Source organism: Sphaeramia orbicularis, chromosome 12, assembly GCF_902148855.1.
Source record: "Sphaeramia orbicularis chromosome 12, fSphaOr1.1, whole genome shotgun sequence".
Taxonomy (NCBI): Eukaryota; Metazoa; Chordata; class Actinopteri; order Kurtiformes; family Apogonidae; genus Sphaeramia; species Sphaeramia orbicularis.
Window position 1 is genome coordinate 3645045 of NC_043968.1, and position 25439 is coordinate 3670483.

At 39.0% G+C, this 25439-nt stretch overlaps 1 protein-coding gene across 2 annotated transcripts in view; it reads left to right on the top strand.

Annotated features, from left to right (window-relative positions):
* The first annotated feature begins 1070 nt into the window (after positions 1-1070).
* The window catches only part of aff1 (AF4/FMR2 family, member 1), a 33589-nt gene continuing 9220 nt past the window's right edge, over positions 1071-25439 (top strand). Inside the window, exons 1-12 of one of the 2 annotated variants that reach the window (XM_030149857.1) lie at positions 1071-1207; positions 7423-7534; positions 12491-13321; positions 15027-15068; positions 16324-16410; positions 16876-16909; positions 20301-20355; positions 20530-20671; positions 21361-22392; positions 22486-22568; positions 22724-22952; positions 25325-25419. In XM_030149857.1, coding sequence (XP_030005717.1) covers positions 1191-1207; positions 7423-7534; positions 12491-13321; positions 15027-15068; positions 16324-16410; positions 16876-16909; positions 20301-20355; positions 20530-20671; positions 21361-22392; positions 22486-22568; positions 22724-22952; positions 25325-25419 — 2759 coding nt within the window. In that variant the 5' untranslated portion in view covers positions 1071-1190. The remainder of the gene's footprint in view (positions 1208-7422; positions 7535-12490; positions 13322-15026; positions 15069-16323; positions 16411-16875; positions 16910-20300; positions 20356-20529; positions 20672-21360; positions 22393-22485; positions 22569-22723; positions 22953-25324; positions 25420-25439) is intronic. The other variant, XM_030149858.1, reaches the window with a different exon arrangement.

Sequence of the window (25439 nt, forward strand, 5' to 3'; positions counted from 1 at the left end):
CCTATACTTAATTTACTGATCATGTGGATGTTCATAAAAGCTCAGGTTAAAGTTGATGGTTATTACATCAAAAACAGAGAATAGTGAAGAAAAAGTGACTTTTTCTGTAAAATCTCTCATTAACTGAACATAATCCCAGTGTGTCCATCCACTGTCACTGATCCAACTCCATGGGTTTGACTGGGGAAATAATGTTGGAGAAGATGACGGTGTTTCCACAGTTATTACGGAGCCTCTGAACGTCCAACTGGATCATATCGGATGACCATGAAAGATGAAGAATTGTACTTTACAACAATCATTTACATGTATTGATAGGATTAATGGATCAACAGATATTAAACAGCTTAGATCAGTAGATGATTTTGGTAGATGGTGGATGTTTGGGTCTTTGTGGGTTAACATATGTTGTCTTTAAAGTGAAAGTAAACCTCACATTTACATATACAGTTGCGGAAAAAACTTATTAAACCAGATAGATTTTTTTTTTTGCTTGAATTAGGCAAAAAAAATCTTTAATTAAGAAAAAAAAAATTTAATTAAGTAAAAAAAAAATAAAAATCTGCCAGTGGAACAAGTGAAAATTATCTTGGTAAGATTTCTTGAAATAGGATTTTCAAGATCTATTGTCTCAAAATAAGTCCATATATCTCAGTGAGAAGTTCCTCTTTCGGTGATTCTGTCTTATTCTAAGTGTGATGACATATTTGGAGTAGAAATAAAAAACTGGACCTGTTCATCTGTGGAGTTTAGTCTGAACCCACTGAACACACATGGACTGTACCATGTCTGTGACGCGGGGGTGAAGCTGTGAACTCACACTCAACTGCACGGAGGAGGAAAAAACACTAAACACCGCATTTCACCGATACGTCTGAGACATTTCCACCACACTTAAACTAAGAACAGCGGCGTAGTTCTGGTGGAACTCCTTTCGTCCAGAGCTGACCGTAAAATACCGTGTCTAAAAGTCGGGCTCGGTCCCCGGATGGCAGAATGTAGTAGAACAGTCCAGTAGGCAGGAGAGTGGACCAACCCAAATACGCACAGTTAGCAAACATCAAACAACAGCGGCCACAGCACTGAGCTAAACAAGCTAACCTGTCCAGGTGCACAATGTGAACAGGTGAACCTGGAGAAGACTGTCCCAAACACATGACAAGGAACTGTGGTTATGGTGAGGACACACCATGGCATCTGAGCCAAGGTAAACACACACACACACACACACACACAGCCGAGGCTAACAGCTAGCATCCTGAGCTAGCACGACTGGAAACTACCGGTAATTAGCCTGATAGGAGTTAGCCTCCTCACCTGTAGGAACACTGAGTAAAGTACGAAAACTGCCTCAAACTTTGTCAGAGTGTCAGATAGAAAACAGTGCGGACTGTGTGACTGGTGTGTGGAGAAAGTTTAGGAACGGACAGGAGTTGTTTATAGCTGGACGTGGACAGCGGTATAAGGTGGAATCAGCTGGAAAGAGCAGTCTGTGATGAGAAACAGTCTGTGATGAGAAACAGTCTGTGATTGGAAACAGTCTGTGATTAGAAACAGTCTGTGATGAGAAACAGTCTGTGATTGGAAACAGTCTGTCATGAGAAAGTCTGTGATTGGAAACAGTCTGTGATTGGAAACAGTCTGTGATTAGAAACAGTCTGTGATGAGAAACAGTCTGTGATTGGAAACAGTCTGTGATGAGAAACAGTCTGTGATTGGAAACAGTCTGTGATTAGAAACAGTCTGTGATGAGAAACAGTCTGTGATTGGAAACAGTCTGTCATTAGAAACAGTCTGTGATTGGAAACAGTCTGTGATTGGAAACAGTCTGTGATGAGAAACAGTCTGTGATTAGAAACAGTCTGTGATGAGAAACAGTCTGTGATTAGAAACAGTCTGTGATGAGAAACAGTCTGTGATTGGAAACAGTCTGTCATTAGAAACAGTCTGTGATTGGAAACAGTCTGTGATTGGAAACAGTCTGTGACTGGAAACAGTCTGTGACTGGAAACAGTCTGTGATTAGAAACAGTCTGTGATTGGAAACAGTTTGTGATTGGAAACAGTCTGTGATTGGAAACGGTCTGTGATTGGAAACGGTCTGTGACTGGAAACAGTCTGTGTGATTGGAAACAGTCTGTGTGATTAGAAACAGTCTGTATTTAGAAGCAGTCTGTATTTAGAAGCAGTCTGTGATTAGAAACTGTCTGTGATTAGAAACAGTCTGTGATTGGAAACAGTCTGTGATTGGAAACAGTCTGTGACTGGAAACAGTCTGTGTGATTAGAAACAGTCTGTGATGAGAAACAGTCTGTGATTAGAAACAGTCTGTGATGAGAAACAGTCTGTGATTGGAAACAGTCTGTCATTAGAAACAGTCTGTGATTGGAAACAGTCTGTGATTGGAAACAGTCTGTGACTGGAAACAGTCTGTGACTGGAAACAGTCTGTGATTAGAAACAGTCTGTGATTGGAAACAGTTTGTGATTGGAAACAGTCTGTGATTGGAAACGGTCTGTGATTGGAAACGGTCTGTGACTGGAAACAGTCTGTGTGATTGGAAACAGTCTGTGTGATTAGAAACAGTCTGTATTTAGAAGCAGTCTGTATTTAGAAGCAGTCTGTGATTAGAAACTGTCTGTGATTAGAAACAGTCTGTGATTGGAAACAGTCTGTGATTGGAAACAGTCTGTGACTGGAAACAGTCTGTGTGATTAGAAACAGTCTGTATTTAGAAGCAGTCTGTGATTAGAAACTGTCTGTGATTAGAAACAGTCTGTGATTAGAAATAGTCTGTGACTGGAAACAGTCTGTGATTGGAAACAGTCTGTATTTAGAAACAGTCTGTCACTGGAAACAGTCTGTGTGATTAGAAACAGTCTGTGTGATTGGAAATGGTCTGTGATTGGAAACAGTCTGTGATTGGAAACAGTCTGTGATTGGAAACAGTCTGTATTTAGAAGCAGTCTGTGATTAGAAACTGTCTGTGATTAGAAACAGTTTGTGATTGGAAACAGTCTGTGATTAGAAACAGTCTGTGATAGGAAACAGTCTGTGATTAGAAACAGTCTGTGATTGGAAACAGTCTGATTGGAAACAGTCTGTGATTATAAACAGTCTGTGACTGGAAACAGTCTGTGATGAGAAACAGTCTGTGATTAGAAACAGTCTGTGATTAGAAACAGTCTGTGATTGGAAACAGTTTGTGATTGGAAACAGTCTGTGATTGGAAACAGTCTGTGACTGGAAACAGTCTGTGTGATTAGAAACAGTCTGTATTTAGAAGCAGTCTGTGATTAGAAACTGTCTGTGATTAGAAACAGTCTGTGATTGGAAACAGTCTGATTGGAAACAGTCTGTGATTAGAAATAGTCTGTGACTGGAAACAGTCTGTGATTGGAAACAGTCTGTATTTAGAAACAGTCTGTCACTGGAAACAGTCTGTGTGATTAGAAACAGTCTGTGTGATTGGAAATGGTCTGTGATTGGAAACAGTCTGTGATTGGAAACAGTCTGTATTTAGAAACAGTCTGTGTGATTGGAAACAGTCTGTGTGATTAGAAACAGTCTGTGATTGGAAACGGTCTGTGATTGGAAACAGTCTGTGATTGGAAACAGTCTATATTTAGAAACAGTCTGTGACTGGAAACAGTCTGTGTTATTAGAAACAGTCTGTGATTGGAAACAGTCTGCGATTAGAAACAGTCTGTGACTGGAAACAGTCTGTATGATTAGAAACAGTCTGTGATTGGAAACAATCTGTATTTAGAAACAGTCTGTGATTGGAAACAGTCTGTGATTAGAAACAGTCTGTGATTGGAAACAGTCTGTATTTAGAAACAGTCTGTGATTGGAAACAGTCTGTGTGATTAGAAACGGTCTGTGATTGGAAACAGTCTGCGATTAGAAACAGTCTGTGACTGGAAACAGTCTGTATGATTAGAAACAGTCTGTGATTGGAAACAATCTGTATTTAGAAACAGTCTGTGATTGGAAACAGTCTGTGATTAGAAACAGTCTGTGATTGGAAACAGTCTGTATTTAGAAACAGTCTGTGACTGGAAACAGTCTGTGTGATTGGAAACAGTCTGTGATTGGAAACGGTCTGTGATTGAAAACAGTCTGTGATTAGAAACAGTCTGTGATTGGAAACAGTCTGTGACTGGAAACAGTCTGTGTGATTGGAAACAGTCTGTGATTAGAAACGGTCTGTGATTGGAAACAGTCTGTGATTAGAAACAGTCTGTGATTGGAAACAGTCTGTGATTGGAAACAGCTGCTCGTCAACTCCACACTGTTTATACAAAGTGTGTGTGCATTGACACGGTGAAGTTTTCAGGCTGTAGTATGGCCTGCTCACGTTTCATCCTGTAACCTCAGTGGGTTTGCTGGATAACTCACGACAGACAGACTTTGGATTAGTTTGTTTTTGGCTTAAAATCCACCTCGAACACATGACATTAAGAAAAGGAGCAAATGTTTCCAGTCGGGGACAAACTGTTAACAGTAGTCAGTAAATCTCTCAATGTTTCAACAGTTTTAAAGCAAACCTTCTACAATATAAGTTCACCTCCTCAGACCCAGCTTTGGGTTTTCTGTTCACGTTTGTGGACAAGACTTTCACAACTTTATACAACAAGAAGAACAGAAAACTGTCCACCACAAAGGAGATTCCATAAAAAATTTTAAAAACTGCATCTGAAAAAACTGTTGCATCATGATGTTTCCACTATAGGTACTTATTTAATAAAAAACATAAAAAAGCTTGTACTTTGCTGACATTTCCTGGGTCTGAGGAGGTTAAATTTTTGTGCAACAGTGTTCAGTAAAATAGCAGCTACAGATTTATGTAGACAACTGACTCCCTGATGAGGCGGTGCCACATTTATGGATATTTAACAGATTCATTAAAACATGGAGTCCTGCTTTGTTTTTAAGTTAAAGTAACAAAAACGTAGCTCATTTATTCACTATGTGCAGTCATACAACAATGATATCTACTGCCAAAACAACTGACTGGGTAATTCTGAGACAATAGCATTGATTTTTCTTCAATGTCTCTTGAATAGTAGTATTTGCGTATGAGCATGTTTGACTGATATTGTTGCATGAATGTTAATTTAATGATTCTCTCTTGAGCAAATAAAATAGTACCTACCAAATCGTAGATATTGACTTTAATTATTGCACTGCTTATTTCACATTCTAAACATAATCTATGGTCATTTTTTAACACTGGCATTGTCTTTTTTACTCACCTGTCTTATACTTTATTCTTGAATGTTTAATTGATGTGTGTAACTTGTGTGAGCACCTTACAGAATGTAAAACCAAATTCCGTTGCACTGTACAAAGGTATTTTGCAATGACATTCTATTCTATGTTAAGGTGGATTTGTTTCCTTTTCTTACAAGTTTCAGGACTCAGTATTAACAAATGCAAGTACATTTTTCATGCAGTTGCAATGTATTGATCTTCTGACTGTGTGTTCATCTTGGTCGTGGTGTTTGCTTCATATTTTTTCCCATAGATTTGGCTAGTTATGTTTTTCTAAATAATGTGTTGTGTTTTTTTTTTATTTTATAATGACCAGACTGATCTTAAGTTCATATTTTAAAAAGGCACTACATATTACTTTGTAAAGTTTGAGTATGTGTTTCTTCTTGGATTCAGTACTGCTTTCTTGTATAGTAAAAGCTGACTCATGTCACATTTTACTCCATGTTTTATAAGGTGTAGCCTAGTGTTTTTTATAGTACATGACTGCACACAGAGCAGTCCAACCAATGGATTAATGATTAAAGATCAATGTGAAATCACTTCTAAGTGCCAGTTCAGGAAAGGTTTGTTCTGTTCTTCAAAAATAATTAGAGCCCATGTTGTTCTCAAAAGCATTTCCTTATATTTCATTACATGTATAGGGCGGTCATGACAACAAAATTATATTTAACTAAATAATACCACTGATGTAAGCCTAATAACAGTTTATTCATATACACATATACAAGTGTCATTTATTGGTATTGAAGAGTGGTACACAAACTGTGTTTTTTTTTTTTTGTTTGTTTTGTTTTTTTTTACCTTGTAGGCTCAACGAAGACATAAATAAGCTAAAAATACAATACTCCAAATTTGGCTGCTGAAAAATTTGAGAAATTACTCAGCTACAGATAGGTACCAATAACAATAAAGCAGAAACTACACCATTAAATAAAAGATATCCAATCAAATAGTAACTGTATGGTATGTAAACAATGATGGAAATACTGCTATTCAGTAGTTTGATGTAGTTGTTTTTTTTGCAGTTTAATGGAGGCAATCATCAAGTTTCTGCAAAACAATTATGGTTTAATGGAAATGAGGCAATTGTTGAACCTCTTATATGTTGACAGAACTTCCAAACATAAATGTACTGTTGCATTTGATACCAGAGCTTTGGAACACAGTTATTGTTTGCTTTTTGTGGAGGTCCTAGTGTGTGTGTGTGTGTGTGTGTGTGTGTGTGTCCGTCCCCGTCCTCATGGGTAATACTGATGTGGGCTCTCTGTCTCTGACTGGGCACTGCCAGTCTGGGCTCAGTATTTTTGGCCAGTGTCTGTGCCACATTAATGAGTAAGTGCTCATCTGTTTGGCTCAGTCCCAAATCTGTACTGCTTCACTGGTTGTCATGGAAACTTCCCATTGGGGCTGATGTCTGCAAAATGATCAGCAGCACTTTATTTTGGGAAGAAAACTACTAGAATGCACACAGAAATGCACAGTTTTTCAGCACGCTATTTGTGTCTGTGATGGTAACCGAGACCCGAGTCCAGGGGGCCGGCTGATGTTCAACATTATAATTACCTTTAATAACCCATGTCTTTTACTTTGCCACTGGCATCATATCAGGACTGGCAGTCATAATCATCCATTTGATGTCTGTATGGGCTGCGTGTCATCTTTGGGGATTAGAGAGCGCAGATGTGAATGTTGTGGGGAATCCTCATGGCGTCTGTGGGTCTAAAATTACACTTGTCTGTATTTATAATGGGCACTGTCCTCTCCCATTAGACACTGCAGCTCGAACCCCTTGGGTAGGTAAGTCTGTGATAAGATGTCCTAAATTTACAATTTCTAAATTTGTTGGTACTCTCAACCTAAGGCTATGGTCGGTTACATGAGTTTTATCTTGAAGTCTGCGGTTTGTAAGAGTCTAAAATATGGATCAAAATCATTGAAACTGAGACAAACGGTTCAAAGATGTGAATCTGCTGCTTTCTTGTGTAATTGATGTTAAGGCAAACTGTTTGTTGGTGTTATATTTGTTTTAGTATGGCAGGCAATTATTCTTACTGTGACATTGAAGTTGGCAGTAGAGTTAAGTGTTATGTCGGCAATTTATGGTTTTCATTAAAGATGTACTGCGCTTTATATTGCCCCACAGTGAGGAAAGGAACCTTCTTCGCCTCCGAGCATGGGAACAGCGGAACCAGGAGACAGGCCAAGCCAAAGAACTCAGCCTAGTGAATGTGCCACTCTTTGGGGAACCATACAAGGTAAAGATTCACACAACAGGAGTGAAACAAGGGGCCTCATGCAGCAACATTCTATGAATTTTCTCTTATATTTCTCATTTTTTCATTAAGAGAAAAAAAAAGTTTTTCTCTTAAAAAATAAGAGGATTCAATTCTGGGTGCACCAAACCAGGGCTGTCAAACTCATTTTAGTTCAGGGGCCACATTCAGCCCAATATGATGTGAAGTGGGCCGGTCCAGTAAAATAATAACAATGAAAAAGTAAACATTACACATGTAAACATTACATTATGAAAATGTTTACATCTTTAAAGTTTCCTTCACAATATGAATAGCATGAACAACCTGAAATGTCTTCAGAAAAATAAGTGTAATTTTAGCAATATTCTGCCTCAGTTTATCATTTACACATGTGCATTACAACTTACAGATCACGGTGGATCTGCAAATACACAAAACATTTAGTAACAGGAAGAATATTGATTTTAAAAAAAAAAGGCACTTTTCTTAATATTTCAGGTTGTTCATATTTGTTCAGATTATTCATGTGTTTTGTTAAAGGATAGTTTGTAAATGTAAACATTTTCATGTAATTTTACTTTTTTAACCTAAAACACACAGCAAGCAGCAAGAAGGTTCTGGGTTCGATTCCAACACCAGTCGACGGGGGGTGGGACCTTTCTGTGTGGAGTTTGCATGTTCTCCTCGTGTCTGCGTGGGTTCTCTCTGGTACTCCGGCTTCCTCCCACCATCCAAACACATGCACTAATAGGTTAATTGGTTAATCTAAATTGCCCATAGGTGTGAATGTGAGAGTGATTGTGTGTCTCTATATGTTCAGCCCTGAGATGAACTGGCGACTTGTCCAGGGTGAACCCCGCCTTCACCCCTATGTAGCTGGGATAGGCTCCAAGAGACCCCCGTGACCCTAGAGGGTAAAGTGGGTTCAGAAAATGAATGAATGAATGAACCTAAAACAAAGACAGAAATCGGGGTTGTCATTATTTATAGGTTATTATTTTAGTATTTTCCTGGTACGATCCACTTAAGATCAAATTGGTCTGTATGTAAAACCTGAACTAAAATGATTTTGACATCCTCGATTGTTAGTATATTTATATATCACAAATTCATCCCAGGGGCTGCATTGGACCTTTTTAGCGGGCCGGTGCACCAAACGTTTCCTATCGTCCAAATCTGATCTTACCCAGGTGTGCTGAATGTTGAATCTCACTCGATCATAAATGGAAAGGAGTGGCCAATCATTTGTAATTAGCATATGTGACGCCCACTAAACACCATAAAAGGACAGGTTTTGTGCTGTGTGCAACAGCTGACTTTGGGTCAGCAATTTCAGAGATGTCACCAAAAAAGGGCAGGAAGAAAAAGAAACAAAGGAAACATGTCATCTTTCAGACTGTCAGTGTTACAGGAACAGCAAAAACGCAACAGTGGCAACTCGTATGTGATGCTGTAAATGTTGAGTCAGTAGAGGGATGCACAGTGACAGAGATAACGAGAAAGTGGTTTGATTTTAAAAATAATCTGACGTGTTCTCTAGAGTTTTGCAGGTAAAAGGACTAAAAAAGGGGATCAGTCAGTCCCATCAGATTGTCTTGGAGAGTGAAAATTTATGGTGCCCCATCTTGCAGGGAAAAAATATATTTATGTACGATTATAGCTTAAAGGCAAACAAACATGGATGGATGACATCTTCATCAGCATCTGAATGAAGGCTGACTGGTTACTGATTATGCTCAAAAGTTAAAAAAAAATACATTTTTTCACTGGAAGCCAGTAGGACTGTTAGAAAATATTGGTTCTGCAATATTTAGGTATAGATATTTAGATATTTCATTTCATAATACTGTGTCGATATTTTTAGGTAGTTATTCAAATGCAGATATGGTGGAGGTTCATTTTTTGTTTTTTGTTTTTCTTTATTGTTTATATCTTCTTATTATTTAACACTGTTTTATTAAATAATGGTAATTTGAATCATCCTAAAAGCACTTTTTACTGTCTGAGAGGTAGATGTTAGTTCCTTTGTTTGGGATTGCACAAAAATAATGTTCTGATGTTAGTTGTGAACTAATAGAATCTGAACATTTGAACAGGATCTGAAACTGCATTGTCTGTAAAACAGAATTTCAGTTTGAACACAGTTGGAACATTTGGTGATAGAACATTAGATCCTGTTGGGATCAAATAAAAATGTGTTTAGTGTTTGTGCAGATTTCTGCTGTAATTCAGTTCTTTGAGGAATTAATCATTTTTTAAAAAGAAACAAAAAATTGCCTTTTTAACAGTATCATGATATATGGTGATATATCATATCGTGATCCTAGTATTGTGATTTGTATCGTATCCCCAGATTCTTGCCAATACACAGCCCTACAAGCCAGAGGACCATAGCTTTTTTTTCCTTTCCAAGAAAATCTGAAAGGATCCCACTCTTTATTTATTTATTTATTTATTTATGGGTGAAAACACAAATCTATATAAAAAAAAATCTATGGATACTAACAAAATAAGAAAATATGTGGGACATGAATAAAAATAAGAGAAAATGTGTTCATATATGGTTTCTTGCATGAGGCCTAATGTGTGCATGGACGCTGCTTTAATAGTTCTGGGCCCTTATATATCTTTTATTCAACTTTTCCATCAAGGTGGTTCCATTACTGGTTTGGGGCCACCACCTGATCTCTAAACCAGCTCTTTAGGTCATTTGGGTGCTTTATATTCTTCTTTATGTATGGATCCAAGGAGAAAATTAGCATGAATTTAAAGTAGACAAACATGAACAAAAGTGAAGGTTAATTCTGAACAGGAAGTGGATTTCAAACTGGACTCAAAATTTCAGAATAACACAAGTAGGGGTGGTTGGGTTCATCCCGTAACTTGTGAACTTGTTTCTGCCACATGATGTTCTTCCAGTCAACTCTCCAGAAACATGCTTTGGCCCAGCGCTGTGGGAGGAACCTGGTTTCTCAGCAGATTACCTGGACTGAGCGCGAGCAACAAACGTTAGATCAGAAGCCTTCAGTTTGAGGAGCTGTCCTCAAAAACAAGTCCTGTATGTGTTTCTACCAGGACTTTGAGACCGGGTTGGGTTTAATCTTACACATTCAGTCTCAGCTCTACTTTATTTATAAAGCACTTTAACCATTTTTTCAGGCAAGTGACTATTTTTGGTCATTTCTGCCTACATTACAAGCCAGTGACAACAACAGTTGCAGTGAGGACAGTGAGTCAACAATCTCAGGTCCAATGTGGTCTACAGGGTCTGTCAGATCCACTGTGGTCTACAGGGTCTGTCAGGTCCACTGTGGTCTACAGGGTCTGTCGGGTCCAATGTGGTCTACAGGGTCTGTCAGGTCCACTGTGGTCTACAGGGTCTGTCGGGTCCAATGTGGTCTCCAGGGTCTGTTAGGTCCAATGTGGTCTCCAGGGTCTGTCAGGTCCACTGTGGTCTACAGGGTCTGTCAGGTCCACTGTGGTCTACAGGGTCTGTCAGGTCCACTGTGGTCTCCAGGATCTGTCAGGTCCAATGTGGTCTCCAGGGTCTGTCAGGTCCAATGTGGTCTCCAGGGTCTGTCAGGTCCAATGTGGTCTCCAGGGTCTGTCAGGTCCAATGTGGTCTCCAGGATCTGTCAGGTCCAATGTGGTCTCCAGGGTCTGTCAGGTCCAATGTGGTCTCCAGGGTCTGTCAGGTCCAATGTGGTCTCCAGGGTCTGTCAGGTCCACTGTGGTCTCCAGGGTCTGTCAGGTCCACTGTGGTCTCCAGGATCTGTCAGGTCCAATGTGGTCTCCAGGGTCTGTCAGGTCCAATGTGGTCTCCAGGGTCTGTCAGATCCACCTGTGCATGAACAGTGAGTGTACCTGCTTTGTTAGGTACCATGATGTAATCAATCAATCAGTCAATCAAAGTTTATTTATATAGCGCTTTCCAACAACATAAAGAAGACCAAAGTGCTTTACATCTAAAAGCATGATTAAATCATGATGGCAACAGTTTAATCAAATACTATAAAAATGCATAAAACAATAAGACAACACTGATTAAAAAATCCAACAGATTTATGGTAATGGTACTAATGTAAGGAATGATCTGACGTCTGGCTCACGTGCACTGCAGCAGTCTAAGCCAGCTGTGATCAAATCGTACACATTAATCTCACACTTGGCTGTTTTTACATGTGTACAGAGTAAACTAATGTAGAGCCGCAACCGATTAATTGATTAGGTGCTTGAAGCTAATGCAAAAATTCACGATTCAATTAATTGACTCGAATTGATTGAAGAGAAATATTCTATGTCAGTTTTCCTGAATTGAAGTCACTTTGTGCGTCACAATAAGCGTCCATGTGAAACACAACAGTGGAACCAATATTTAACAGCAGAGAAATGAAGGAAACAAAGCTGAAGATTCAGGACAATTATGGTTGAATGATGTTTGCGGATCACTTTGAGCTGATTAATTGTTTCAGCTCTAAACTAATGCTTGTGTACTGCATCAACCATTTTCTATAAAATGACTAGACTGTTTCAAGTTTTAGCTTTGTCACATTATTCAGATTTCTTGAGGCACTTTTGGTTATAATTTCTAAAATCGTAAAACATCTCGTAGGAATTCAGATTGTCACAAATACAATTGCGATTGCTCAATTATTTTTTTGTGACTGAAAACAAAACGGCGGTGCTCTAGTTTCAAAGCCACTGTTAAACTTCCTTGAATAAAGTGCAGTATGAAAAAAATAGTAAAAATAAATTTGGGTGAAAATGTCTGATCTTTGAATTTCAAGGCCTAATGAATGTCTTCCTTGTCTACTATTTTGTAAGGAAAATGGTACATGTTGTTTCCCACTGAGGAATTGTTTTCTTTATGTTTGCGTAACAGTTTTTTGGGTCTGTTTGGAGTCATGGAAGTGTTCTCAAACATCTACCTCCTTTTTTTCCCCTCTCTTTTTTTAGACGACTAAGGGGGATGAACTTTCCGATCGAATCCGGAGGATGCTGGGCAGTTATGAGGACAACTGCACCGTTGAGCCGTTATCGTTTCCTACATATGAAACCTTACCGCAGTCAGATCAGGTCCAGTCCAACGCTGAAAAATCCTCTAAACCTCCATTCCATAACCAGGTCTGTTGCACGTCCACTCAAAGCCAAAAAGGCCCCACTAGTAACGCTTGCCCCACTCAGCCCACAAGGACTCCTGCCCTTTCCTCTCCCATTCACCAGGAGCATTTGTCAAAGGTCCCCGTTAACCACGGTCAGGACAGCCAGTTCAACCGCTCGACTTATCAACAGCCCAAGAGCGACGCCTTCTCAGATCTGCGGGAGCCTGTCAACCTTTCCCAGGAAAAGCCAGCTGAGTCTCCCGATGCTAAGCCTCCACCTTTCCTACATTCCAGTGACCATAATAAGACTGAGCCCAAAGACATGCACGCCAACACATTTGAAAGGCATCAAGGGTCCGCAGAGTACCCGCCCGACTCTGCCAGCACCACAGACGCCTCTGTCGCCAACCTCACACAGGCCTCTAAAGATGTGTCTCCCCCACACTCCAAGAATATTTGCGCTCGACCCTCCCAAACGTTCCCTCCTCCTCTGTCCGCCAAGCAGCCCAGCGCCGCCATGACCAAGAAGCCCACAGCCTATGTGCGACCTATGGATGGTCAGGACCAGGTCATCGGCGAGTCACCTGAGCTAAAGCCTTCGCCAGAGCCCTATGCACCTCTACCAGAGATAACGCTCAACAAATCAAACCAGGGAAAAAAGAAGATACTGCCGCAGTACCTGGAGGTAAGCGTAGCATTAACATCTCAATAATAGTTGCATGATGAGATGTCTTAGTCTGGAATAATCAATCAATAAATAGAAGTAGAGTGGTAGGATTTTTAAAATTCATATAAAATTTGAACTTTGACCTACTTTTCCCAGTATGTAATCAGATCTACTCTGGGTCACTGGCAATCTATAAACCCAGTTTGGTATGAATTCAACCAATAGTTTTGCTGCTAAAGTGTTAACAAAGAAACAAAAATACCATACCAAAATCAATACCCCTTGCCTCCCCTTCGAGGGGTGCGGTAATAATACCTGGTTATACACTGGTGCCAATAAAGCTGGAATAATTTTGTTTTCAGACACATTCCTCTTTCTTTTTATTCCTATTTATACACATCCGTAATCACCTTTGCCCTGGTACAGTGAGTACACACTGAGTCCCAGTTACTCTTTATCTATTGAAAATAAACCACATTGTCACAATCAATTCATGAGAAGAGGTAAAAATATTTTATTTTAACTTTAAGGGCAACGGTGTAGTCAGTTCATAACTGCATTCATGTTACCACGTTTATCCTGTCAGTGTATAATGGGAGGGTATGTAGTGTCTGTACATCCATCTGCCATTAACATTTTGCGTTTTGCATGACCGGAAAATCATTCACCATTATTTGCTCTAAAATTCAATCATTTCGCTTCCAGAGCTAAACTAGGAAAGCTTTTGTTATTGTTCCAATAAATTACTTGTAAACTATTCATCTCTGTCATTGGGCAAACTCAAAGAAACCAGTCAACCCCTCTTACAAGTACAACATTTCATTTTTTTCAGGGCTTTGGGGATGCACCATCCTCTGATGGCTCTAGTTCAGTTCAGATATTGCACTGATTTTTATTTATTTATTATTTTTTTTTAATATTTAAAAGGCTATAGTTAGTTTTGTCTTGTTACTGTCTTTAGAAATGTTCCCTCAGTCTTAATTGTGTTTTTTTCTTACTTTGAGGAAAGGACTTAGATGCGGTTGTGGGATTGATATGCGATATTGTAGCCACTGCGTTATTAATATACATCAGTGTATCTTGTAAACACACTGTAAAGACTGTTTTCCACCGTGCAACGTGACAGTTGTTACAGTGTGTCTTATTCAGGTGCAGTGTACGGTATATATTGCAAGTGTCCTATTGTGTGTTTTGTCTATATGCATGTGTGTTCGACCTCAACTGACTGCGATAACTTCCCCCCTGGGTTTGGCAGAACAATAAATGAGCTTTGTCACCAAGTTATGTAACTGCTCTGGGGGCCTGTTCACTCTGACCTTATCTCAAACACTGCCAGTTCAGAAGGAAAAACTGAAAGGGAGCAGAAAAAAAAGTCTGTTTACTCATTCCCTCAGTGTATTTATCTGATTTTGTGCTGGCCTATGCAGCTTTCTCATTTTGTATTCATTCATCCAGTGTTGGAGCTTGTGGAGCCGATGGCGTTTCAAATGTCTTGTTCACTCTTTTAAATGTATTAATACTGTCTTTAAAACACTTAATGAGCTTAATCTGATTCTTCTCTGGAAGTAGATGTATGTGTAAGAGGGTAAAGTATGGTTTTACTGACCTCTGGTACCACATCAGCAAAGTGTTTATGAATGACTTTAGGAGGAAGGCAGATTTTTCAGATGGCTGATTCACTGTTTTTTAATAAACTTGTCATAATATCTTTATATTTCTGCAGACAAAGACAACTGAAGTTCACTGTGTGGAAGACATCTTAAGGGTAAGTCCGAAAATTCAGGATTTAACTGTACTCTACCCGCTGCTTCTAATGAGACTGGATGAGGTAAATATGTGTCACTGTGCAAAAGGATTGTTGTTTTGGCAGGTTATAATGACCATACACTTAGTCTCTGTATCAACATATAACCAAAGTATATGGGAAATATGGAAACGGCAATCAGACACATTTTAGGGGGAAAAAAAAACAGAAAAAAAGTGTCACATGTATGCTGTGATTACAACTCAAAAAGCAAGGCTAAATGTGGCTAATATGTAGCATCCATTTCCCTATCCTCACAAAATCGGCTTTTAATGTCTCCATCATTGGATTTAAGGCACCTTGGCCAACAGGCTGAGATGTTGACTGTATTTTTATTTTTGTTTCTGTAGTCATAGAAGGTACTCTACATCGCAGCATTTCCCTGACAATCATATTAACTTAAGCAACTACTGATACTCATGTTTGTACATATTCTTGCATATTTGCACAACAGTACTCAATGTCTTACTGCCATGACAGTACTCTGTATCTTGCACAATAAAACTTTTTTTTTTTTGCACTTTGATACACTTACTCTTTCCACAGAGTAATCCCTTTATTTTATTGGACCTATATATTTGTCCTTGCTTAGTGTACAGTTTATTTCTTTTACTTACTTTTAGTTTAAACTGTTTTGATTGTACATTTTATTTCATAACCTCCGCCAGGAGGTAGTGTGATCGCTTTGCTTTGCTTTGTGTGCGTGTTTGTTTGTTAGCAAGATAACTCAAAAAGTTATGGATGGATTTTCATGAAATTTTCAGGAAATGTTGATACTGGCACAAGGAAGAAATGATTAAATTTTGTTGGTGATCGGGGGGGGTCAGATCTGTCTTGGTGGAGGTCTGCGCTCTCTGAGTGCTTTTCTTGTTATAGTTTGGTTTTATTGTTTGCTTTAGTTGTGTGAAGGGCACTCACAAAGTAAGAATAATCTTCTTGAATTTTCAATAAAATGTTAGTTTTTGAGGTTTATAACAGTCTTCTTTGAGCCGGATACATTTTTAGACAGATTTATCTGCTGTAGGTTTTCGGTATATTTTTAATTCTCTATTTCTCTACCTAATTTTCTGTCTTCTGTACAACTGTATCTGTGACATGGAGGCATAAATTGTCCAATAATTCGGAATAGCCTATAGAATGTATTATATAGGCTGAGCTGCCAGTCAATACGGTAATAAATTAATGCATACCTCTCTAACATTTTTTCCCTTCATAGGAAATGACCCACTCGTGGCCTCCTCTCCTTACAACGATACACACACCTTGCACAGATGAACCCTCCAAGTCTCCATTCCCAGCCAAAGTAAGGGATTACTCATGTCGGTCTTGATTTAATGCCCCCAGTTGTACATTGGCTTTGTTGCCACTTGTGGTATGTTAAGAACACTGCAGCTGCACAGTTATCAGTTGATTTGTTGTCCACATTCGAGGTTGCCAAAGGATGATCCCTTTCTATTTTGAGCTCAGGTTAGTATTTAAACTGTGCGCTCAAGAAGCTGAAATTTCTGACTAAATGCTGAAGATTTATGCAGTAGGTTGTACTCATGCTAAAATAGGGTTTTCGTGTTGCTTAACACTTTGTCATGTGTGGTCTCGTAAACGTTGTACCCTCTATGGATTACATTTAACAAGACGGTAAGTTGTGTGAATTAACATTGAAGTACATACCAAATGTTATAGTTGCAGTTGCAGTACAGTTACAATAAAAATATTGACTGAATCAAATGATGTGTCATCCACCTTAAAAGCTATTTTTCTGTTTTCACAGGAAGCGGGGCATGTTTCTTCATATCCAGGACAAAGTGAGTAAAACACAGTATAAATAAAACACAAGCCTGGGCACGAATCAAAACTAAGCAAAATAGAAAGAATAGTTTCACTGGAGATTTAAGGCAGGTTGGAAAGCCCGTTTACACATATATCACAGAGGAAATTTGTACATTTTACTGAGATACAGCAATAAAGTCTTGAATTTTCAAATCTGCATTTAATACATCAAAAAGTCTTTAAAGGATATTCAATTTGATATGGTAGGTCTTAAAGGTGTGGGAGACTTTCGTGAATAATTTTTCATCAAATCTGTAAAACCTCAGTCATAGCCTAAGTATCATGAATCTGTAAGTCTGTCTGTGATTGCTCACCTGAATCTCTTGCATTATGGTGAACAGTTTCGAAGTGCCATCCACCAGAAACAAACCCATGTCTTTACATTCAGAGCCGGGAGGGAACTCGGGCATCTACGGAATTTTTTTGTCGCGATGTGCGCTGCCACTGCAGGGAGGTTCGCGCTGCTGCTGCCACCATGTTTACATCTATAAACTATCCTTTCAAACTGAATAACATGAACAAACTGAGAAAAAAATGTAATTTTAACACTATTCTGCTTTATTTCATCATTTCCACATGTACATTATAACTTACAGATCACAGTGGATCTACAGATACACAAAATATTTAGTAACAGGTGGAATATTATTAAAATTCCATTTCTCTTAAGACATTTCAGGTTGTTCATATTTGTTCAGGTTATTCAGATTTTTTGCGAAATTATACTGTTTTAGTGTAAATACATGAAAACATTTACATTTACAAAGAAAAATTTGGAGTTGTGAGTATTTATAGGTTATTATGAGAATGAATTGGTCTGAATGTGGAACCTGAACTAAAAGGATTGTTAATAACCAGATTTGGCCCCCGGCCCACATGTTTGACACCTGTGCTCTAAACTAAAAAAACAAACACACATGGCACATCTGTAATCTTCAACCTCACCACTGGATGCCGCTAAATATCACACACTGAATGTTTTAGGTGTTAGCAGTTACAGATAAAATGTTGCAGGAGTAGCCGTCGCTCACGAGGTGGAGTTGGTCATTTACAGAACAGATGGTTGATAATTTGAGCCCCATCTCCTGTCCAGATGTTGAAGTGTCCTTGAGCAAGACACTGATCTCTAAGTTGCCCCCAGTGGCTCTGCTGGTTTAATGCCTCATGAAAAATTTGCAGGAATGTGTACTATTGTGACGCTGTGAAACCACTCTTCTCTGTTGCTCATATTTTTTGCTCTTTGAAGCAATGTGTCTACATTAAGTTTTACAGCTGCCCTCTCTATTCTGAGAACTGACCACAAAACGCCAGAGGAAACAGAAACAAGCCTGCAGTTTATCGGACATTTACCCCAGTGAACAGAGCACCAGTCCTGGAGAAGAAAACACACTGAATGTTCCCTCTTTAAAACTTCAAACCCCATATTGTTATGATCTGATGGCCTTTGTCATGTTCAGTCAAACTGAGGCAAATTGCCTTTTCATTTCATGCGATTGTATCTTAGTGACTTTAACCCTTTATAGTTCACTCATAGAAATACTCTGAAATTTAAAATTTCAACCTTAGTGTGTCATTGGAGGACATAACAAGACTTTATTACTTTTGGGAAATTTTTCAAATTTTTTTATTGTCATGTAGAAAATCAAGGTAATTGAAGTTACTATATTTGGTTCCTTGCCCATAAGTGGCAAAAAATAAATAAAAATCCAAGAAGTGTGTATAAAAATACAAGAAAATCACATGTAAGGTAAAAAGAACATTTATTTTAGAACCTTAGACCCCCGTGTGTGCTGGTCCAGAGCCCTGTCCACATCCACATGACCCCTTTGAACAGGGGTGGGCAAAGTTTCGTATGGGGCCACATGGGAAACTTTGACAGTCGTTAAGGGCCATATCAGCACATTTGCAGCTCTCCTTAATATCTCTCTCTCTCTCTCTCTCTCTCTATATATATATATATATATATATACTTTACTATAATACAAAAACAGTAAATGCAACAATACAATAACAAAATGAAAATGTGGAGCACAGAATACAACTATTTAATGAATATTCACAAAAAGACTTTCGAAAATGTGCAAAACCAGCTCCACATTAACTTTAGATGAAAAACTATAAATGCATCCAGCTTTGTTTGTTTGCATATCACAGTTCCTTTTCTTTTTCTTTACCTCTGACTTCGGTAAAGAAAGACTTACAAGTCCATGTCTTGTTAAAAACTCTGCATTCAGAATCAGTCATTCATTTTTTGCCATTAGCTGACATCTTCATGGGCTGAAACTGACCAACAAATCAATCAGTGCATAAGCCTTATGCAAGTACAGAAAGTATATGCGAAAAAAATGGTAAATTAGCAGATCCTTCAAAATAAAAGCAGTGGCGTTGTATTGGTTACGTCTATTATGATGATATATATTTGCATTGACTTTTAATTTGGTAATGACATCATGTGGGCCAGTTAGGGTCAGCTGTCGGGCCGCATGTGGCCCCCAGGCCTTATAATGTCCAGGTCTGCCTTTGAACATCATTCCTTACATTAGTTCCATTAGAGGTGGACCTGACAGACCCTGTAGACCACATTGGACCAGACAGACCCTGTCGACCACATTGGACCTGACAGACCCTGTAGACCACATTGGACCCGACAGACCCTGGAGACCACATTGGACCCGACGGACCCTGGAGACCACATTGGACCCGACGGACCCTGGAGACCACATTGGACCTGACAGACCCTGGAGACCACATTGGACCCGACGGACCCTGGAGACCACATTGGACCTGAGAGTGTTGACTCATTGTCCTCACTGGAACTGTTGCTGTCACTGTCTTGTAATGTGTGCAGAAATGACCAAAAATAGTCACTTGCCTGATAAACGGTTAAGGGCTTACAAAGAAAATTCAGTCTTCACTGGCTCTGATATTATCCCCATACCTGTCATGAAGTCCATGCACAAGTCTCAAAATACTTATTGTTCATTTTAGCAAATGGTCCATTTTATGAGGGTTAGGCTTTCGAGGCCAAACACTGGTGGGTGTAATATTAAACTTTTGCTGATGCAAATGGATCTGATATCCAGTGGTACTGTGTGCCTGACACATGCTTATCTTACTAATGTTTACAGAAGGTTTTGCAGCTGCATTTACTCATCTGTGACCTACAAAAAGTCAGCTAATACGTGTTGCAGTTGAAATTACAGAGTAAGCTGTGTAGTTTTTATGGAAAAAGTATCTGATTGATTTTTAAAATTTTGACAGAACATTTTAGGATTGTGACTGTAAATGTTCAGATGGTGACACGCTGTGGTAACAGTGATACATTAAATATATTTCTTACTTAATATCTCTGTCTGGTCTTTACAGAAACCTGTCACCCCTCCACTACAGCTCCAACACTTCTCCAACACAACTCTTCATCGTAAGTCACTCAGTGCTTCAAAATATAAAAGATGAAAATGTGATTAATCTTCTCCTTCTTCTTCTCCTTCTCCTCCTCCTCTTTCTTCTCCTCCTCCTCCTCCTCCTCCTCCTTCTTTTTCTCCTCCTTCTCCTCTGAGTTTTGTGCATTGCTGAATGTTGTTTGTGTTTTTAGTTTACCTGCAGAGCCACATTCCAGTGAGGTGGAGTGTTCCAGCTCCAGTGACTCTGAGACGAGCTCCAAATCAGAGTCAGACAGTGAGAGTACAATCGAAGAACCACTGCAACCTCTGATGAGCAGCTCTGTGAAAACTGACGTAAGCTATTACTCCTTATTTTAGCTGGATCTGCGCTAACAAAACAGAGCCCTCTTCATATGCATACATGTACACAGCATTGTATTCATATAGTAAGAACTTAAAAAAAGTCACCCTTTCCCTTCATTTCCATAAAGCCAAGTACAGTTACATCTGTTCATTTTAACAGGGACTTGACGTGTATGTTTTGAAATACTTTATGCGCCAAACCTTTTACTCCATTTACACATAGAATTTAGTACTTAGAACACTTCTCTGTTGTTTTAGCCTCCCTGAAAAAAAAACACTTCTGAATGTGGACAGACAGAAATGGAAAACATCATGCAGTCACTTTACTGCAACTGAATCATCACATCCCTTTTCAAAACAATCTTGACTACTCGCTGTTAATTTAACATAGATAATGAAACATAGGAGAGCCTGTCCTTGTAAATATCATAATATGATATCCATTATTGCAGCAGTTTATGACAGTTGCTGTGTCCATTGGCGTTATCAGCCTTCTGATCAACTGATATCGATCTCATGTATATTAGGGTGTTTTAAATCACTGTTTGAAAATTAAAATGTATTTGTGTGGATGCAGTCTTTATGTTTGTATACATGGAAGCTCCTGTTGAATAGACGACTAATAATAACCAGTTTGTTGGTGATCCTTTTTTTAATAATATTTGTTTGTTTTTTTGTAGATGTCTGCTCCAGCAGTGACCCACAGCGACTGGCAGTTGGGGAACTGGATCAGGTCCAACCAACAGAACTCCAGCTCCGATGGCCTTGGAGCTGCACATGCCTCAGAGAGTCCCACCACGCACAAACAGATCCCACCCACACACGGCTTCAAACACACCAGTGTGGATGCGGTCCACCCCACCAGGGAGTCTCAGTCTCAGCTCCCCTCAAACCAAAACCAGTTCAGCGACAACCTCACCAATTCACAGCAGTGCAGCACAAGTTGTCAGGACAGTTATTACCAGCAGAGAAGCCAAAAACCCTCCTCTACTGATCTGAGCAGCTGCACAGGAATCAGGAAATGTTCGGGGAACACCCAGCTTTCAGACCCAGCAAAGTCGGCACTAACAGATAACACTGAAGATGCTCTCAGTGTAAAGTCTGACCAAACCACAACCATACGAGAGAAAGACTCGTGTTTCTCAAAGAGACCTAAGGTAAAAACAAAAACGGGGCGTTGCAAGAAAAGTGAGGATGGCAGTAATACTAAAAAGGACAGTGTAAGGACTGCTAAGCACAGCTCTCTGGACAAAAGGAAGACTGGATCAGAGCCTGGGCACGATGCCTCACCGGTCCAGTGTGGTCATTGTCTATCATGTGGTATGAGATATTCCAAGCCCTGCTCCTGCCCCACACACAGTCTGCTTCCCCCTGACCAGCCGTCCCCTGCCACATCAGTCACATTTAGCTGTAGCAAACCTGAAGCAGAGACCATCTGCCAGAAAACCACCAAGATGCCTCAAAAAATGTGCCCTGAAATCCCCAAATGCTCAGAGCGTACAGCTAAAGTATCCCAGGACAACAGTAAGGCTCCTAGGTCACTGGTGGTGAAGATTAATCTAAAGCTCCTGTCGAGGATCCCCTGTGGCTTTCATCAGGACACACCCAGCAGCACAAAGACACCAGTGGTAGTTGAGCCACATGGAGGAAGTACCGATGTCTGTCTACCACACAAACTCTCCAAAACAAGCTTAAAGACTACACATCCAAATGTGAGAAATATGAGGGTGTTTACATACACAGATGGTGCACATGCACATCAACACATCCTGATTTAATGCAAATGTGTGATTTGTTTGTTCCAGGTGGAGGTAGACAATAAAACTGTTCCCAGGAAGAAACGGCGTCTAGAAAATAAGAGTTCATCATCAGTCACTGTCAGTTTTAAGTAGGTCCCACAAATCCAGAACATGTTGCAATGAAAACTTGGGTTTATGAAGAACATCTAACATTATCTGAGAGAAAATGTCACTGTTTGTCAGTGGCACATATGAATACACCTGTCTGGGATGGTTCAAGCTCTCTGATCCGTGTCACCTACAGAGGTTCCAGTAACCCGTCAGAGGACAGGGAGCAAAAGAAAGCCAAGAAAAAGCACACATCTTTACATCTTACATCGACACCCGGAGGCGCAATGAAGAGAACACAAAGAGAGCAGAAGTCTTGTTCTGGGGAGACCCGAGAGTCTAGTATGGAGGCTGGAAAGAGCCGAGACTCCCACAAGCACAAGAAGAGCTCAGGAAAAAAGACAGAGCACCCCGACTCTGAAAAGGTAACTCAGACTTATGGCTTCAATTACAAACTCTAACATTTCCAGGTTTGATTTAGTTTAAAACGGCACAGTTAATATTTAAAGCAAGACATAAATTACATCCAAATGAACTACTTAAATTGTCCTCAGAAAGAGAAGGAGGATATAATCTACAAGGGAAACTAAATTAAAAATGCATAGTGTCAGAACAACTGAAAAAGGATGTGTTTCAATCACAGGGTAAATTATGGAACAGTCAACCAGATGAATTGAAGTTTATTTTGAACATAAGTAGAAACAAAATACAAAGATGAACAAAAGGCAAAGAGAAACCTGCTGGCCTGTTCTTTTTTTATAGACTGTATATATTATGTAATTTTGGGGTAGGACAATATAAGCTCAGCTTCTTCCTGTACCATTTGGGAGATAAAGCCTTGTTGAGGAGCCACAGTGAGGTAGTTGTACATTGTGTTCTTTTCTTGATTGGCTTTCAATATTGTGGAGTGTTCTGTTTAAATTTGTGGCTTCTCTTTGGCTTTTCATACACCTTTTGTAATTTTGTTCCTACTTGTGTTCGAAATTGGGATGTAAACAATTAATCGACTATCAATTAATTGTCAATAAGAATTTGCTCAATTAAGTTATCGTCATGTCAGTGATGCAAAGTCAGAAATGCCCACTTTTTCTAAACTGCCCGTCTTCAGATCCATTTATTTTATTGAATTTCTCTGCCGAATTTATTGAGTTCTACTCCATAAATGTCATTGCCTGTCTCTAATAGTTCAATAAATCAATCACTTAGGAATATGACATGCTTTTTTCATGAAGTATAGAAACAATATTTAGCTTTTTTTCTTATAGACTCTATTGAAAGAGAAATTCAGGTTCTCAGGAAAATCGCTGCTTATCAATTAATCGTTAATCGATCGATAAGGTCAGCCAACTAATGATTAATGGATTAATCAATAATTTGCATCCCTAGTTTGAAATAACTGTAAATTCAAGCTCATGGCGCAGTATTTCAAGATGCATAGAAATGAGCCAGGGGAGTATTTTTTTCTAGTGTGAAGCTGATCTGACAGTAGATGTTTATATTTTTAATTAAATTAAAGATTAATCTAGGACTTGGAACATACTTGGTCTTGGAATTGGTCTTGATCTCTGCTTGGTCTTATGTCAGTCTCAGACAAAGAGGGTTTTTATTTCAAGACCAGTTAAATCGGGAGCAGAATTATTTGCCTTGTGTTCTCATTTATATCATCAGCCTGTACATGTCTGTGTGTGTTTGAGCTGGTTGGTGTAGAGTGTAGGGCTGTAAGAAAATATTGGTTCTGCAATATATCGTGATATTTCATTTCACAATACTGCATCGATATTAAAAAGTACTGTATCGATATTTTTAGGTATTTATTCAAATGCAGATATGGTGGATTTTCATTTTTTGTTTTTTCTTTATATTTTATTTATTCTTATTTCACACTCTTTTATTCAATAATGTTGGTTCCTTTGTTGGGATTGAACTCAAATCCTGTTCTGATGTTAGTTGTGAACTAATAGAATGTGAACATTTGAACAGGATCTGAAACTGGAATGTCTGTAAAACAGAATTTCAGTTTGAACACAGTTTGAACATTTGGTGATAGAACATTAGATCCTGTTGGGATCAAATACAAATGTGTTTAGTATTTGTGCAGATTTATGATGGAATTCAATTCTTCAAGGAAACAATCATTTCAAAAAAGAAAGAAACAAAAAATTGCCTTTTCAACAGTATCATGATATATCGTGATATATCGTATTGTGATCCTAGTATTGTGATTTGTATCATATTCTTGCTGATACACAGCCTTAGTAGAGTGTGACAGAGAGATGAGCCACTGCTCAGAGACATGGACCCAGGTCTGTAAACTGGATCAGAAGTGACACAAATGCATCACAGACAAAGGTCTTGGTCAGAAATAAGGTTTGTGAGGAAAATTTCCAAAAAAACCCATTTATGTTGCTGTAATGCAGAGGAGACTTATTTGTCTGTTTTTCTGTCTCTACTGCTGTTGTGAAAACAATAATGCCTGATATCAATTAAGGATTAAGTCTTTAACTGTTCCGCCCCAGGGCCCGTTTAGTACTGCTGTTCATTCAGTACCCATCCCTAAATCTATGTATCTGGTTTTGATCTCAGTCCCTCAAATTCTAGGTCTTCTCTTGGTCTTGATGCTCTCTGGTCTTGGTTTTGACTTGGACATGGTTTTACGTACATATTCACATTTTAAATAGACATGCTTTTGCTAATAGTTGTTACCAGTCAATAATAATCACTAATTACTGTTCTGGTAGTTATGAAATGAACTAAAAACTTTTTACAATTCAACTCTGTGTCTACCTTGTAATGGCAGCAGAAGCCTGCGACGGACAGTCTTGCATTGCCGTCACGCTCAGAGCCGACCACAGGAACTCCAAGCAGCAGACCCCTACTCACATTTGAAGACAGGTAAGATTAGTCTAGTCAAG